We start from the raw sequence: 16,590 nt of genomic DNA on the forward strand, positions 1-16,590 counted from the left end.
GCTTCTGCTGTTTCATTGTTGGTGTACAGAAATGCCTTTGATTTCCGGATATTGACTTTGTATCCCGCTGTTTTGCCAAATTCATTGATTAGGTCAAGCAGTTTTTTTGGTAGAGTCTATAGGATTTTCTATGTACAATATCATGTCATCTGCAAACAGTGACAGTTTTGTTTCCTCCTTTCCGATTTGGATGCCTTTTATTTCTTTTTCTTGTCTGATTGCTGTGGCTAAAACTTCCAGTACTATATTGAACAGAAGTGGTGAAAGTGGACAGCCTTGTCTTGTTCCTGATCTTAGTGGAAAATATTTTAATTTTTGCCCATTGAGTATGATGTTGGCTGTAGGTCTCTCATATATGGCCTTTATTATGTTGAGGAATGCTCCCTCTATTCCCACTTTGCCAAGAGTTTTTATCATGAATGGGTGCTGTACCTTGTCAAATGCTTTTTCTGCATCAATTGATATAATCATGTGGTTTTTGTCTTTGCTTTTGTTTATGTGATGTATTACATTTACTGACTTGTGAATATTGAACCATCCTTGCATTCCTGGAATGAATCCCACTTGGTCATGGTGTATGATCTTTTCAGTGTATTGTTGGATGCGGTTTGCCAGTATTTTGTTGAGGATTTTAGCGTCAATGTTCATCAGTGATATTGGCCTGAAGTTTTCTTTCTTTGTTGTGTCTTTATCTGGTTTTGGAATTAGGATGGTGTTGGCCTCATAAAAAGAGTTTGGGAGACTCCCATCTTTTTGGATTTTTTGGAATAGTGTGTGAAGGATAGGGGTTAGCTCTTCCTTAAATGCTTTGTCGAATTCTCCTGTGAAACCATCTGGTCCAGGGCTTTTGTGTGTTGGGAGTTTTTTGATTACTGCTTCAATTTCTTTTGCTGTTATTGGTCTGTTCAGGCTTTCTGTTTCTTTTTCATTGAGTTTTGGAAGATTATATTTTTCTAGAAATTTGTCCATTTCACCTAGATTTTCAAATTTCTTGGCATACAGTTCTTTGTAGTAATTTCTTACAGTCCTTTGTATTTCTGTGGTATCTGTTGTAATCTCTCCTCTTTCATTTCTGATTGTGTTTATTTGGGTCTTCTCTCTTTTTTTCTTGATGAGTCTGCTTAAAGGCTTGTCGATTTTGTTTATCTTTTCAAAAAACCAGCTCTTGGATTCATTGATCCTTAGAATTGTGCTTTTAGTGTCTATGTCATTTAATTCTGCTCTGATCCTGGTTATTTCCTTCCTTCTGCTTGCTCTGGGCTACCTTTGTTGTTGTTCCTTGAGTTCTTGTAGATGTAGGGTTAGGTTGTTTGTTTGGAATGTTTCTAACCTTTTTAGGTGGGCCTGTATCACTATGAACTTCCCTCTCAGGACTGCCTTAGCTGTGTCCCATAAGTTTTGGGTTTTGTGAGTTCATTTCCATTTGTTTCCAGAAACCTTTTGATTTCTTCCCTAATATCATTCTTGACCCTTTCATTGTCTAATAGCATGCTATTTAATCACCATGATTTTGAGTCTTTTTTGTTTTTTTTTTCCCTTGGGGTTGGTTTCTAGCTTCAGTCCCTTTGGTCCAAGAAAATGCTTGGTATGATTTCAATTTTCTTGAAATTCTTGAGGCTTGTTTTGTGTCCTATCATGTGGTCTATCTTTGAGAATGTTCCGTGTACATTTGAAAAGAATGTATATTTAGCTTCTTTTGGATGGAAGGCTCTGAATATATCAGTAAAGTTCATTTCCTCAAGGGTATTGTTCAATGCCACAATATCTTTATTGATATTTTGTTTAGAAGATCTGTCCATTTTTGATAGTGGGGTATTAAAACCTCCCACTATAATTGTGTTGCTGTCCATATGTTTCTTGAAGTCCTCTAAGATTTTCTTTATGTATTTGGGTGCTCCTATGTTGGGTGCATATATATTTACAATATTTATATCTTTTTGATGGATTCTTCCCTTGAGTATTATGAAGTGACCTTCTGGGTCTCTCTTTATGGACCTTTTTTGGAAGTCTATTTTGTCTGATATGAGTATTGCTACCCCGGCTTTTTTTTCCTGTCCATTTGCTTGGAAGATTTGTCTCCAGCCCTTCACTTTGAGCTTGTGTAGGTCTTTTATCCTGAGGTGGGTCTCTTGTAGACAGCAGATATGTGGGTCATTTTTTCTTATCCATTCAGCTATTCTGTGTCTTTTGATTGGAGCATTTAATCCATTTATGTTTAAGGTTATTATTGATAGGTACTTATTCATTTTCTTTTATGTACGTGTGTTCCTCTCTCTCTCTTTCTCTCCCTCTCTCTCTCTCTCTCTCTCTCTCTCTCACTCTCTCACTCTCTCTCTCTCTCTCTCTCTCTCTCTCTTTTCCTTCCCTTCCTTAAAGCAGTCCCTTTAGGATCTCTTGCAGAGCTGGTTTGGTGGAGGTGTATTCTTTTAGACTTCTTTTGTCTGGGAAGCTTCTTATTTGGCCTTCTGTCTTGATCGAGAGCCTTGCTGCATATAGTCGCCTTGGTTGCAGACCTCTGGTTCTCATTACCTGGAGTATTTCTTGCCATTCTCTTCTGGTTTGAAGTGTTTCCATTGAGAAGTCAGCTGTTAGCCTTATTGGGGCTCCCTTGTATGTTACTTCCTTTTTCTCCCTTGCTGCCTTTAAGATTCTCTCTTTGTCTTGAAATTTTGCCATTTTAATGATGATGTGTCTTGAGCTGGGCCTCTTTGGATTCCTCTTGATTGGGACTCTCTGTGTTTCCTGGATTTGTGTGACTTTTTCTCTCATCAAATTAGGGAAGTTCTCCTTCATTACTTGTTCAACTAGGTTTTGAATCCCTTGCTCTTCTTCTCCTTCTGGTATCCCTATTATACGGATATTATTACGTTTCATATTGTCTTGCATTTCTCTTAATCCCTCTTCATTTTTTCTGAGCCTCTTTTCCTTTTGTTGCTCTTTCTGGATGTTGTTTTCTACTTTGTCCTCCAGCTCGCTAATCCGATCTTCTGCTTCATCGATCCTGCTTTTCATTCCTTCTACTGTGTTCTTCAGTTCAGAAATTGTATTCTTCATTTCCTCTTGACCTTTGTTGAGAGTTTCTATTTCCTTTTTCATGTTTATGTAGTTTGCAGTGAGATTGATGTAGTTTCCCTCTAATTTCTGAAAGCTCAATGTGAGTTCATTGAACTTCCTGGTAATCATTGTTTGGAACTCACTATCTGATAGTTGAGTTGCCTCTATTTCATTTAGCATTTTTCCTGAGGCTTCCTCATTTCCCTGCAGTTGGGGGTTGTTTCTTTGTTTTCTCATTGTTCCTGTGTTTCTTCTTTTTTCTTCTTGTTTGTTAATTTGATCTGTTCTGATTCCCTGTAATTATGGTGTGAACTTCTGTAGTAGAATATTTGTGAGATTCAGTGGTGCAATCTCCTTCATGTATCCTGGTGTTCACAGCTTCCCCCTACTCTCTTATTGGTTTCTAACTGGCCAGACCAGTTTTTCTGATCTTGCTGGCTTCAGCTGGCTGAGGGATGTTTGAAATGCTTCTCTCTCTCCCAGCCCAAATCTCAGCAAGTCTGTCAGGTACCCTGGGCGCTCCCGAGCACACTGGCTCTCTGGATCTCACTTCCACATTCTTCCGGACTCCGGGGTCCGTCTGGTTTTTCCATGATCACAATAATTTTTGATGTCCTGTTTTCAAAAGTGATTCAGTAACCTAGTCCACTTGCTCTGTTTCTCCACCGATCCACAAGTTTCCTTCCTCTTCACAGAAGCCAAGAAAAACGCTGCCTAGAGTAAAGCCGCCATCTTCCCACTCCTAGAGCTTTTTCTAATTTGCCAATGCATAAAGTCAGACTTAACTTTAAGTTTTAAAGTTTCATTTTTAAGAAACATACCATGGTGACTTCTCAAAGGGAAGAGAAAGAACAGTTCATGCAGTCTTTTCTGTGTTTTGAATGTCAATGATCACAAAAACTCCTGGCTTCTACTCACAGATCTGCATTCCAAAGTAGATTTTTGCTTTGACTTCTGTGCCTGCAGGTATTTAGACAATGAAAACGTTTTTGCCCCACCCTATAAATTTGAAATATTTTGTCCAATATTGAATACTTTTACATTCCAGGGTATGAAGATCTAATCAATGCTAAATTTATAAAGTTCTTTATTCAAAAAGTGAAACATAAGAGATTAAAAATCATCTTCTGGGGTCCCTATTTCTACTATTTACAGGAGCTTGAGAGCCCCTGCATGGGTCATGAAACCAAACAGGACTATTGTCAAAAGGTTTTATTGAAGAGTCTCCCTACACATAAAATTGTGTATTAACTGTGGTAATGTAGTTATTTGGTTTTGGGGGATACTTGGCTTTGTTTGCTTTCTGTCCACTTCACCTGTAGTCTGTCGCATCTATTTCCCCATACACAATGATTATGTCATCAGGCACTCCTCTTCTCCACTATGAGCCATCTGATGCATACCTGATTACAATTTCCAGCTGAAGGCTTTTTTTCAGTCACTGCTTTTATAATTTTTTTCTCCACTATGAGTTTTCTGGTGTTTAATGAGATTTGATCTGTCAGTGAAAGCCTTCTGACATTCTGTACAAGCATATGGTTTCTTTCCTGTGTGAATTAACTGATGCATACTTAGTGTTGCTTTCTGGATGAAAGCTTTCCCACATTTACTGCATTCATAGTGTCTCTCTCCAGTATGAGATTTCTGATGGATGGTGAGGTGTGATTTCCAGGTGAAGGTTTTTCCACAGTCACTGCATTTATAGGGTTTCTCTCTAGTATGGATTTTCTGGTGTGTTATGAGATTTGACCTGTCAGTGAAGGCTTTCCCACATTCAGTACATATATTGGGTTTCTCTCCTGTGTGAATTTTCTGATGCACACGGAGCTGTGACTTCTTAGTGAAGCATTTTCTGCAGTCACTGCATTCATAAGGCTTCTCTCCAGTATGAATTCTATGATGTGCAATGAAATGTGATTTCTGGATGAAGGCCTTCCCACAGTCAAGACAAACATAGGGTTTCTCTCCTGTATGGATTCTCTGATGCACACTTAGTGTTGATTTCTGGATAAAGGCTTTCCCACACTCATTGCATTCATAGTGTCTCTCTCCAATATGAGATTTCTGATGTATTTTGAGGCGTGACTTCCATATGAAGGCTTTTCCACAACCATTGCATTTATAGGGTTTCTGTCCAGTATGAATTTTCTGGTGTTTAATGAGATTTGACTGATCACTGAAAGCCTTCCCACATTCAGCACACATATGGGGTTTCTCTCCAGTATGAGTTTTTTGATGAGTAGTGAGGTTTGTCCTATGAGTAAAGACCTTCCCACATTCTGTGCATATATAGGGCTTTTCTCCTGTGTGAATTCTTTGATGCACATGGAGTTGTGACTTCTTAGTGAATGACTTCCCACAGTCATTGCATTCATGAGGCTTCTCTCCAGTATGAATTCTCTGATGTGTATTGAAATGTGATTTCTGGATGAAGGCCTTCCCACATTCAGTGCATACATAGGGTTTCTCTCCTGTGTGAATTCTCTGATGCATCCTGAGTGCTGATTGTCTTGTGAAGGCTTTCCCACACTCACTGCATGCATAGAGTTTCTCTCCAGTGTGAGTTTTCTGATGAATACTGAGGTCTGAATTTTGGGAGAAGCCCCTTCCACATTCACTGCATTCATAAGGTTTTTCTCCTGTATGAATTCTCATATGTCTAAAGAGATACGATCTGTGGAAAAAGGCTTTTCCACATTCACTGCATTTATAGGCTTTCTGCCCAGTATGAATTTTCTGATGTGTAATGAGGTTGGACTTGAGAGTAAAGGCCTTCTTACAATGAGTACATGTATAGGATTTTTCTCTTGTATAAACACTCTGAGCTACATCAATTTGGGGCTTCTGAGTGAAGACTTTATTACTTTTGTTACATTCATGGGATTTTTCTCCAGCATTAATTCTCTGATGTGCAAAGAGATCTGACTTCTGGGCAAAGCTCTTCACATACTCAGTACACACACAAAGCTTCCTCCTGATATGAATTTTCTGATGGTGGATGAGAGCTTGTTTGTGGCCAAGATGTTTCCCACATTGATTATGTTCACAAGCATTTGTTTCGGTATTAGTATTGTCATTCTTAGTGCAGAAAGAGCTATGAGCGAAATTGTTGCCATTTCCAAAAATCTTATCAAGGCTCATTGTTGCATTGCTTTTATTATGATTATGTAAGTTTAAAGTATGCTTCAAACCCTTTCCAAATGTGTCATAGTTATGGAGTCTTTTAATTGAAGGAACAATCTTGGTACTCATATGAATTAGTTTTTCAAAGTTTTTACATTCATAGCCACTCTCTTTAATGAATGCTTTCACATGACTTACAGGGTTATTTTCTTGATCTCTCTCTAGCTGGTCATTATCTTGCCACAATTCTAAAATGGAACACAATGAATCTTCTATGGATTGACCAAATTTCTCACAGTAGAATAAAACTTCTCCAGAAACTCTCTGTTGTTGGGTTTGCCCAATATCTTCATCTAAAAAGAAAAAGGAAAATGACTCAAAGAATAATTAGCAGAGGATAGAGGGTACATGTAATTCAGACAAGATGAACACAGAGTCCATATGACAATAATGAAAATAGTGATAATGCAGTAATATAAAATTCTTGTAGAACACTCACTATATACAAAACAATTATATAACATTTGCGATACAGTGGGCACTGTTCCAAGTGCTTTACACATAACAGTTCATTTAATCTTCACTAAACTCTAAGAGGTAGCTATCATTATCAATAATGTTTCACAGGTGAGAAAACAAACAGAGAAGTTATGTAACTTGTTGAAAATCAAATAGCCAAATAAGTGGGAGCGATAGGATTTGAACCCTGGGAACCCATATCCACTAATAGAAGGTCTGGATAATGAAACAAGTAACCAGAAGAAGAAACTAAAGCCTGTTAAAGGGAAGCCTGGCATGCAAGAAATATTTCAGATTATACAAGGTCTGTCCAGAAGGTATCCAGCTATGTTCTATGAAAAATAGAGACATTTATAGAACAAGATACAAGATACAAGAAACACTACACATAGGAAAATGATGCCTTAGTCCCCTTCAAAGTAGGCACCTTGTGACCTTATACATTTCTCCCAATTGCCATAAGCTGCCCCGTCATATTTTCCTGAATCTCATCAAGGGTCTGAAGTCTGTTCCCTTTAAAAGGTGGTTTTAGTTTTAGGAAAAGCCAGAAGTCACAGAGCACCAAATCTGGGCTGTAGTGGGGCTGAGTCACCTGGGTGATTTCATGTTTCACAAAAAAACTCTGCACAAGATGTGATCCATGAGCAGGCATGTTGTTGTGATGAAGCTGCCAATCACCAGTTGCCCATAGCTGTGGCATTCTGAGTCATTTTAATAGTTTCTATAGAGGAATATTCAAGCTTAAAGCAAAATCTGATGCAGATTCATTGCTCTACTCACTCCATCATTTTGAATGTGATGGCCACAGAATACACATGCTCTCTCAATGGTGTCTACTCACCCTACTGACTAGTACAGTGAAGTCATCATTATTCACACATGTACATTCTAGTCCACTCTCCTTGGCTGCCAGGTTACATCAGTGTTGCACAATCCATTCTCATTACATTAACAATGGCTGGACTCTTTCCAGACAGACTTCATATGTCCTTATTACACATCAACTCTAAAACCTTACTAATCTCTCTGCTTCTTGCTTTTCTCTCTGAACCATTATGAGCATCAACATTAAACTTACGTGCATCAAACATCAATTCTTTTATATCTATAAGAAAAACTCTTACAACACCAGCCATCTTGACATAGACAAACAGTAAATAGGTATCTGTGCTCCACTTATATAGCCAGCTGCAAGGTTTTTTTTGGTCCCAGAAATACATGCTTTTAACAAGAGTAAAATAATAGAAGGAAAGCCATCTTTTGTAGGAACTTCAAGCCATTCATCAAAATCAATTTACCTCTTATTTTATAGTAACAGAATGTAGCTGGGCATTACATTGACCATCTTCACTTTGTTCTCACCAGTGGAGTATAAGCAAAAGTGATTGATATGTGCAACTTCCATATCAAGCCTTAAGACAGTAGACAAATTTTCTGTATTCCTCCTTTCTCTCCCCACTGAATGCAATAATGACCCAACATAAACCATGCAAGTGACAACAATGCCCTAGGGATGCTAGAACAATGATTTGGAACATGGTCTATGAGTGATATGTCAGGATTAAGGTTGACTTGTTGAGTGAACCTATTCAGAATTATTATATGAGAGAATATACATTTATGTTAAGCTTATTGTTTTACTCCTCTGTGCATATTCAAAATGGACTGCCCATGATATTACTTCTAATTTCAGTACATCTCTGGGGAGGTTGTATCTGCTATGAACATATAAAGAAATATGGCACCACATACATTGTTACTCAATTTTGTATAGTTTTGTGTTATAAAAAAATATTAATACACAAAGACTGAAATCATTAACATGTCATGCAGCTGTCTTCCCTTTCCAAATATATTCTATGGTTCTTTGAATGCCTCCTAGCAAACACTTGAACAATCCTTCTGAAAAAGAGTAAAATATCCTCCTCTATCTCCCCAAATTCAATAAATTTAAGTTTAAATTTACTAAATAATTTCCATGCTTCACTCTGGGAAACTGAAGAATAAGTGTGCCAGTTATCAATTTATTGCCTCTCAACCCCAAATTCATGCTTCCTTGTCCACTCTACAAAAATGGACCTGAGTCTCTTTATGTATGTTTTTCCCTTATCAGCTGGTACAATGATGAGCTTGGTCAGTGGAAGGTAATGGAGAGACATCACAGGGGAGAGTGGTTTTGCTTCCTCATTCTAGTAGGCTCAGTTAGCACACTCTTTCAGAGAGAGCAGTGTGGGCAGCTTTGCTAGTATCTGGCTCATGATGCACATGCAACTTCTCCAGCACCCAGGTCTTGCAGTGTGGGTGGCTTGTAATGGATAACTTCTCCAGCACCTAACCCCTACAGTGTATTGCAGCCAGTAGCACCCAGCGGTTTACCTTGGCATGCTGCTCAGATGATTGGTAGTATAATACCTTCAGCAAGACACTTCCCCATGATCCGCTTTCTGAAACCCCAGAGGGAAGATTTCCAGCACCTCTTGCCAGCATGGCACCACAGAAATTCTTCTGTCATGCTGTGAACCACAGTTGTGCCCTTGTAGCAAAGTCTGGATTTCATCCCTTGGAAGCAAGGGAGGCATTTGCTTGGGTGCTGCATCACAATAGTAGAGGTACTGGCTGTTCCTTATTCCTGCTATTTCTTTATTCTTTAGAGTTCTATTTACTTTTTTTTTAAGATTTTATTTATTTATTTTTAGGGAGGGAAGGGAGAGAGAGAGAGAGAGAGAGAGAGAGAGAGAGAGATCAATGTATGGTTGCTGGGGGTTATGGCCTGCAACCCAGGAATGTACCCTAGCTGGGAATCGAACCTGGGACACTTTGGTTCCCAGCCCGCGCTCAATTCACTGAGCTACGCCAGCCAGGGCTGAGTTCTATTTACTTTTACTAGCCACCCCTTGTTAGTTTAATCTCATTATAGCTAATAATTCTTTCTGTTAAACTTCCCGATTCAAATTAGTATGTGGTTTCTCTCTTCTGATCAGACCTTGAATTATACAATAGAAACAAGGTCTTAATTCTGGGAACTTTGTAAAAACAGAGTTAAAAGCCTCAGTTATCACATAGTCTAAAATCCTGTGCTTTTTCTCTAAGTTCCCATGAGATGGAGGAAGAGAAAAAGAAAAGAGTCATATATGCTGAAGTAATTAAGAGCCATTTCATGGAATAGTGATACCTGATCACAGGGTGAAAATGTATCATCTCAACAAACAGAGCACAGAATAGAGTAAGATTCAATGAAGACAATAAATGTGTTAAACATAAAGAAAATGTTAAAAATGTAAAGCCAAAGAAACAATCAGCAAAATGAAGAGCAACCTAGGTAATAGGAGAAAATATTTGCAAATCATACATCTGATGAAAGGTTAATATCCAAAATATAAAGAACTCATATAACACAATAACAAAATAAACCAACCCTCTAATCCAATTCAATTTTAAAAAGGCCAGCGGAACTGAATAGAAAGTTTTCCAAGAAAATATACAGATGAACAACAAGTTCATGAAAAGGTGCCCAATACCACTGATCATCAGGGAAATTGAAACCATAATGGTATCACCTCACACCTGTTAGAATGGCTATCATCAAAAGGACAAGAGATAACAAGTGAAAAAAAGGAACACAATTAAGACACATAGCAGAAAATAATTTATATATACTAAAAGTACATACTCATAAACCAATACTTCAGGCTTTAAGAGAAATACCACACAAATTCAAAGATCAAATACATTGGACCAGGTGCCCATGGGAGGAGGCATAAGTAATGAATATGGGGAATTGGAATAAAAGGAAAGAAATTTAAACATATCTGAATGTACAAGGAAAGAATCTAAGATAAGGGGGATGGAGGTGGAGTAGGAAGTATAAAAAGGTGCTATATTAAATAGGGTGGTATGTATGTGATCCAGTGTACAGGATTGGAGATAGCTTTCTTGTCAAAAAGCCAACAGAAGAGATATGGCAATAGCTGGGTCATAGCTGGAGATGGCATTTAGGTATCAGATGGCATTTAGGGTCTTCTGTCACCTATCCCCCAAACAACTACAAAAGTTTACAGCTTCCAAGACAAATTATCTTCACAGCCTTTGGAAGGTACCAATGTCTCCTACAAAAGTGAGATTTATTTCCATGTCCTCCATCTGCCTGAACCACACTCACTCACCTGAACAGCTCTGATGTGGGGTTTCCCCCTCCAATGTCCACAGTCCCTCTCCTTGCTCCAACTTGAAGATGACCTCTGGTTTGGGAACTTGGTACCCTGTTAACAGGACATGACACAAGATTGAGTCCAGCTAAATGGACTTCAGGGACCTTTCAATGACAATTCCATTTGCTCTTCAGAAAACTAATTACATTTCACTGGAAATAAAGTAATAATCACAGAGGTGAAAAAGGACTGAAGAGTGTCAGACAAATCAAGGACAATAATATCAACACACACTTGCAATGACCCAGAACACTCAGCAGCTGAGAATGCAAATAGCCTCACTGAGGCCCCTGACAGACATAGGTGGCTGTGCTCACCAACTGAGAGCAGGTGGTTATAGTTCTCTAGTGTCACATCCCGGTATAGGCACCTCTGAACAGGGTCCAAGTGCTGCCACTCCTCCCTGCTGAAGTCCACAGTCACATCCTCGAATGACACTGAGACCTGTAACAATACAATCCTGTTCAAAACAACATGGTCAGCAGGGGGGTATAATAGGAAGATAAATAGGAAGTTCTTTTTAATGATTTTTACTATAATGTATCATAGGGTTTTCACTCAGTACCTAGTTTTGCATTTTTATTTTCTTTTTTTTTATTTTAAGGAATATTTTATTTTTTAATTTTTATTGAAAACTATTTGAGATGTATTATTAAATTTAAAAGCAGGTTACAAAATTTTTGAATGAGATGATCCCAATTTTATTTTATTTTATTTTATTTTTTTTATTTCAATCATTGTTCAAGTACAGTTTTCTCCCCCCTACTCCCGTTCCAGCCCCTCCACCCAACCCTCCCCCCTTCCCCCCATTACCCCCCACCCTTAGTTTTTGTCCATGTGTCCTCCAAATTTGTTCCTGTAATCCCTACCCATTCCCCCCTGAAATTCCCTCTTCTCTCCCCTCTGGCCACTGTCAGACTATCCCCTATTTCAGTGTCTTTGGTTATATTTTGCTAGTTTTTTGTTTTGTTTTGTTTTGTTGTTTAGATTCCTGTTAAAGGTGATATCATGTGGTATTTGTCTTTCACTGCCTGGCTTGTTTCACTTAGCATAATGCTTTCCAGCTCCATCCAAGCTGTTGCAAAGGGTATGAGCTCCTTCTTTCTTTCTGCTGTATAGAATTCCATTGTGTAAATGTACCATAGTTTTTTGATCCATTCATTTACTGATGGGCATCTAGGTTGCTTCCAGCACCTAGCTATTGTAAATTGTGCTGCTATGAACATCGGGGTGCAAAGGTTCTTTTGTATTGGTGTTTTAGTGTTCTTAGGATAGAGTCCCAGCAATGGAATTGCTGGGTCAAAAGGCAGATCCATTTTTAGTTTTCTGAGGAAGTTCCAAACTGCTTTCCATAATGGTTGTACCAGTCTGCAGTCCCACCAACAGTGCACTAGGGACCCCGTTTCTCCACACCCTCTCCAACACTTGTTGTTTGTTGCTTTGTTTATGATGGCCATTCTGACTGGTGTGAAGTGGTATCTCATTGTGGTTTTAATCTGCATCTCTCTGATGGCTAGCGATATTGAACATCGTTTCATGTGTCTTTGGATTTTCTGTATGTCCTCCTTGGAGAATTGTCTGTTCAAGTCCTTTGCCCATTTTTTAATTGGGTTACTTGTCTTCTTAGAGTGGAGTCGCGTAAGTTCTTTATATATTTTGGAGATTAAACCCTTGTCTGAGGTATCATTAGCAAATATGTTTTCCCATACAGTTGGTTCTCTTTTTATTTTGATACTGTTTTCCTTAGCTGTGCAAAAGCTTTTAATTTTGATGAGGTCCCATTTGTTTATTCTTTCCTTTATGTCCCTTGCTCTAGGAGACAAGTCAGTAAAAAAGTTTCTGCGTGAAATATCTGAGATTTTCCTACCTACGTTCTCTTCTAGGACTTTAATGGTGTCACGCTTTATATTTAAGTCTTTATCCACCTTGAATCTATTTTTGTATAAGGTGTAAGTTGGTGCTCGAGTTTCATTTTTTTGCACATAGCTGTCCAGTTCTCCCAACACCATTTGTTGAAGAGGCTATTTTTATTCCATTTTATGTTGCTGCTTCCTTTGTCAAATATTAATTGACCGTAGAGGCTTGGGTTTATTTCTGGGCTCTCTGTTCTGTTCCATTGGTCCATGTGCCTGTTTTTATGCCAGTACCAGGCTGTTTTGATTACAGTGGCCTTGTAGTATAGTTTAATGTCAGGTATTGTGATTCCTCCTACTTTACTCTTCTTTCTCAAAATTGCAGCAGCTATTCGGGGTCGTTTATGGTTCCATATAAATTGTTGAAGTGTTTGTTCTATGTCTGTGAAATATGCCATTGGTACTTTAATCGGTATTGCATTGAATGTGTAGATTGCTTTTGGTAGTATGAACATTTTAATGATATTAATTCTTCCAATCCATGAACACGGTATATGTTTCCATTTGTTTGTGTCCTCCTTGATTTCTCTCCTCAGTGTTATGTAGTTTTCTGAATACAGGTCTTTTACCTCTTTGGTTAGGTTTATTCCTAGGTATTTTATTTTCCTTGCATTTTTATTTTCTGAGAAAAAAAACTTATTGAAGTATCTTGATATTCATTGCATATTACATTCATTTACTTATTCATTTAGTCATTCATTTTTTTCAAAAATGGGGATTAATATGGGTTCTCTTTATGTCTTCCAGTTAATGTAAGAACAAGATACAATATATTTGCTGGTCAATTCTGTGCTTAGCAATGGCAATGGAGTTGAATAAAATACAGAAAAAATTAAACACTTGAACACCAACACAGGGAGACACAAAGGGTGCTAAAAGGCATTTGGAAGAAATGTATGGGGGAAACGCAAAACAATAAACACTTTAAAAGACAATATAGACAAATATCTTCATGATGTTGGTTTAGGAAAATAATTCTCAAATGGGATACTAAAAACATTAACCATAAAGAAAAAGATTGATAAGTCTGTCTATAATAAAGTTTAAAACTTCTATTCATTTAAAAGATAGCATTATAAGAGGGGAAACAGGAAAGCCACAGAATAGAAGATATCTTCAACAAATATTACTGACAAAATCTTTTATTTAGAGGATATAAATAACTTTCACAAACCAATAGGAAGAAAAGAGACCACCTAGTAGAAAGTGGGAAAAGGATTTGAATGGGCATTTTACAAAAGAGTAAATCCAAAGTGTCAATAGACACATAGCAAGGGCTTAACCTCAGTTAACCAGAGAATGCAAATTCAAACCACAATAAGATACCACTTCACAACCCTTAGAATGTTTTCAATGAAAAGGGCTAAAAATACAAAGTAATGAAAATAATATGATGCAATGAGAACTCTCGCATTACCCATGGCCATGTAAATTGGTACAACCATATTGGAAAATATTTTGGTTTCATCTGGTAATGCTGAAGACATGCATACACTAGGATACAGTGATTCTACTCATGGAAATATGCCCAATTTAAAGATGTGTACATATGCAGCAGGAGGCATATTCAAGAATATTTACAGCAGCATTATTTAAAATGTATGTAATATTTCATGATAAAAAGGTAAAAAAACCAGTACTTAAAAAAAATCAGTGTTTAATATAACGGTATCTACTGTCTTTGTGGGAAAATGTTAAAGATTTTTTTGTTGTATTTATTTGCATAATCTCTAAAGATACACCCCACCCACAAACTAATCAGGACCAGTTTTCTGTACTAAGGAGATCTGAGGTGCTGGGGAAGAAAACCAAAAGAATGTGTTAACTGCTCAAAAAAATTAAGTTAAAAATTGCCAATTGAACAAAAGTGAAATAGACATGATTTTCCCTTGCTCCAATTTGCTAAGTACAACTGAAAGCCCTGGACATTATATGTAAAACAAAGATAAGACTGTCAGCCCTGGCTGGTGTGGCTCAGTGGATTGAGTGTCGGCCTGCGAACCAAAGTGTCAGCGGTTTGATTCCCAATCAGGGCACGTGCCTGGGTTGTAGGCCAGGTCACAGGCCAGCCCAAGAGGCAACTGCACATTGATGTTTCTCTCCCTCTCTTTCTCCTTCCCTTTCCCTCTCTCTAAAAATAAATTAATTAATTAAAAATCTTAAAAAAGAAAAAAGAAGACTCTATCAGTTGGAGAGAAGGTAAACTGGCTAGGGACCTCAGAACCTGTCAAATGACACAATAGTGGTTTTCCTGTGTTTTCTTTTTGTCCCATATATCCTGGACTAGGTGCTGTGAAGGGCTGGAAACCCAGAAAGCCAATTGGCATACAAAAAACTGCCCCTCCAAAGCCTGCTCTCTCTAGCAAAAGGACCAGGAAATGGGGCAATGCAACAAGAAAGTTTTTGATAATAATTGCCCCATTCCAGCCAAGCATCACAGGAAAAGTGTGGCCCCTATCACCATTCCCATCAGCAATAGCTGAGTAAGGAGCTTAGAATTTCATCCTTTCCTGGGGGTAATGAGGCCCCTCCTCCATAGTGTCAGTTTAGGCTAAGTGAAGATCTTTGATTTCCATCCCAACCCAGCAGCAACAAGGTGCTCATTCCCCTCTGAGATGCCTGAACTTCTGCCTCCATCTGGCAGTAAGAAGGAGATTCTCCTTTTCTAGCAGATGGAGTCAGCAGAGGCCTGCTAAACACAAGATTTAAATAATATCCAGAGTCTCATACTTCCCAAGATATCCATGACATAATTAAAAATCAGATATCATATGAAGAAGCAAGAAAATCCCAACTTTAATGAGAAGAGACAATAGACACCAATACCAAAATGATACAGATGTTAGAATTATCTGACAAGATTTTTAAAGTAGCCATTATAATGCAAAAATAGAATGTCTTAGCAAAGAAATAGAAGATATAAAAAAGAACTGAATGGAAATTTTAGAACTGAAAAAATATAATAACCAAAAATTTAAAACTCAGTGGACAAGCTCAATAGCTCAAAAGCAGAATAAAAAGGACAAAGGAAAATAATCAGACATTTTGACAATAGAAAACTACAAATGATCCAATTTGAATAACTGAAAGAAAACTGGGGAAAAAATGAGCAGTCTCAGGGACCTATGAGACTATAACAAAAGATCTGGCATTGATGTCATTGGAGTCTCAGAGGGAGAGGAGAAGGAGTGTGGGGTTGAAAAAGTATTTGAAGAAATTATGGCTTAAAATTTCTCAAATTTGACAAGTGATATTAACTTAGAGAGTCCAGAAGCTGAGCAAACCCCAGAAGAATAAACCAAAAAGCTACACAGAGACACACTATAATCAAACTTCAGAAATCTAAATTCAGAAAACAGTCTTAAAATCAGCAAGAGAGAATGACACCTTACCTACAGGGGGAAAAACAAAGTAACAGAGAATTGCTCATCAAAACCATGGAGGTGAGAAGGAAGTGGCACAATATTTTTCAAGTGTGAAAGAAAAGAACTGTCAACCCTGAATTCTGTGTCTAGCAAAATTACACTTCGGAAATAAAGAGGTAATAGTTAACAAATACATGAATAGATGCTTGACATCATTGATTATCAGGAAAATACAAATCAAAGCTACATTGAGATTCCACCTCACATCTACTAGGATAACTAGAGTTAAAAAGACAGATAATAGCATGTGCTGACAAAGATGTGGAGAAATTGGAACCTTCACACATTGCTGGTGGGATGTAAAATGGTAGACCTGCTTTCAAAAACAGTTTGGTAGTTCCTCAAATG

General features: G+C 37.8%; 1 protein-coding gene across 1 annotated transcript in view; it reads right to left on the reverse strand.

Moving 5' to 3' along the window:
- Positions 1-4,124: 4,124 nt before the first annotated feature.
- Positions 4,125-16,590, reverse strand: part of ZNF41 (zinc finger protein 41) — a 32,858-nt gene continuing 20,392 nt past the window's right edge. The window contains exons 3-5 of the mRNA XM_036016314.1: positions 11,222-11,348; positions 10,860-10,955; positions 4,125-6,530 (exon numbers count right to left, since the gene is read on the reverse strand). Of these exons, the coding sequence (XP_035872207.1) occupies positions 4,489-6,530; positions 10,860-10,955; positions 11,222-11,348 (2,265 nt within the window). The 3' untranslated portion in view covers positions 4,125-4,488. The remainder of the gene's footprint in view (positions 6,531-10,859; positions 10,956-11,221; positions 11,349-16,590) is intronic.

The sequence above is a fragment of the Phyllostomus discolor genome, chromosome X (assembly GCF_004126475.2).
Source record: "Phyllostomus discolor isolate MPI-MPIP mPhyDis1 chromosome X, mPhyDis1.pri.v3, whole genome shotgun sequence".
Classification (NCBI taxonomy): domain Eukaryota; kingdom Metazoa; phylum Chordata; class Mammalia; order Chiroptera; family Phyllostomidae; genus Phyllostomus; species Phyllostomus discolor.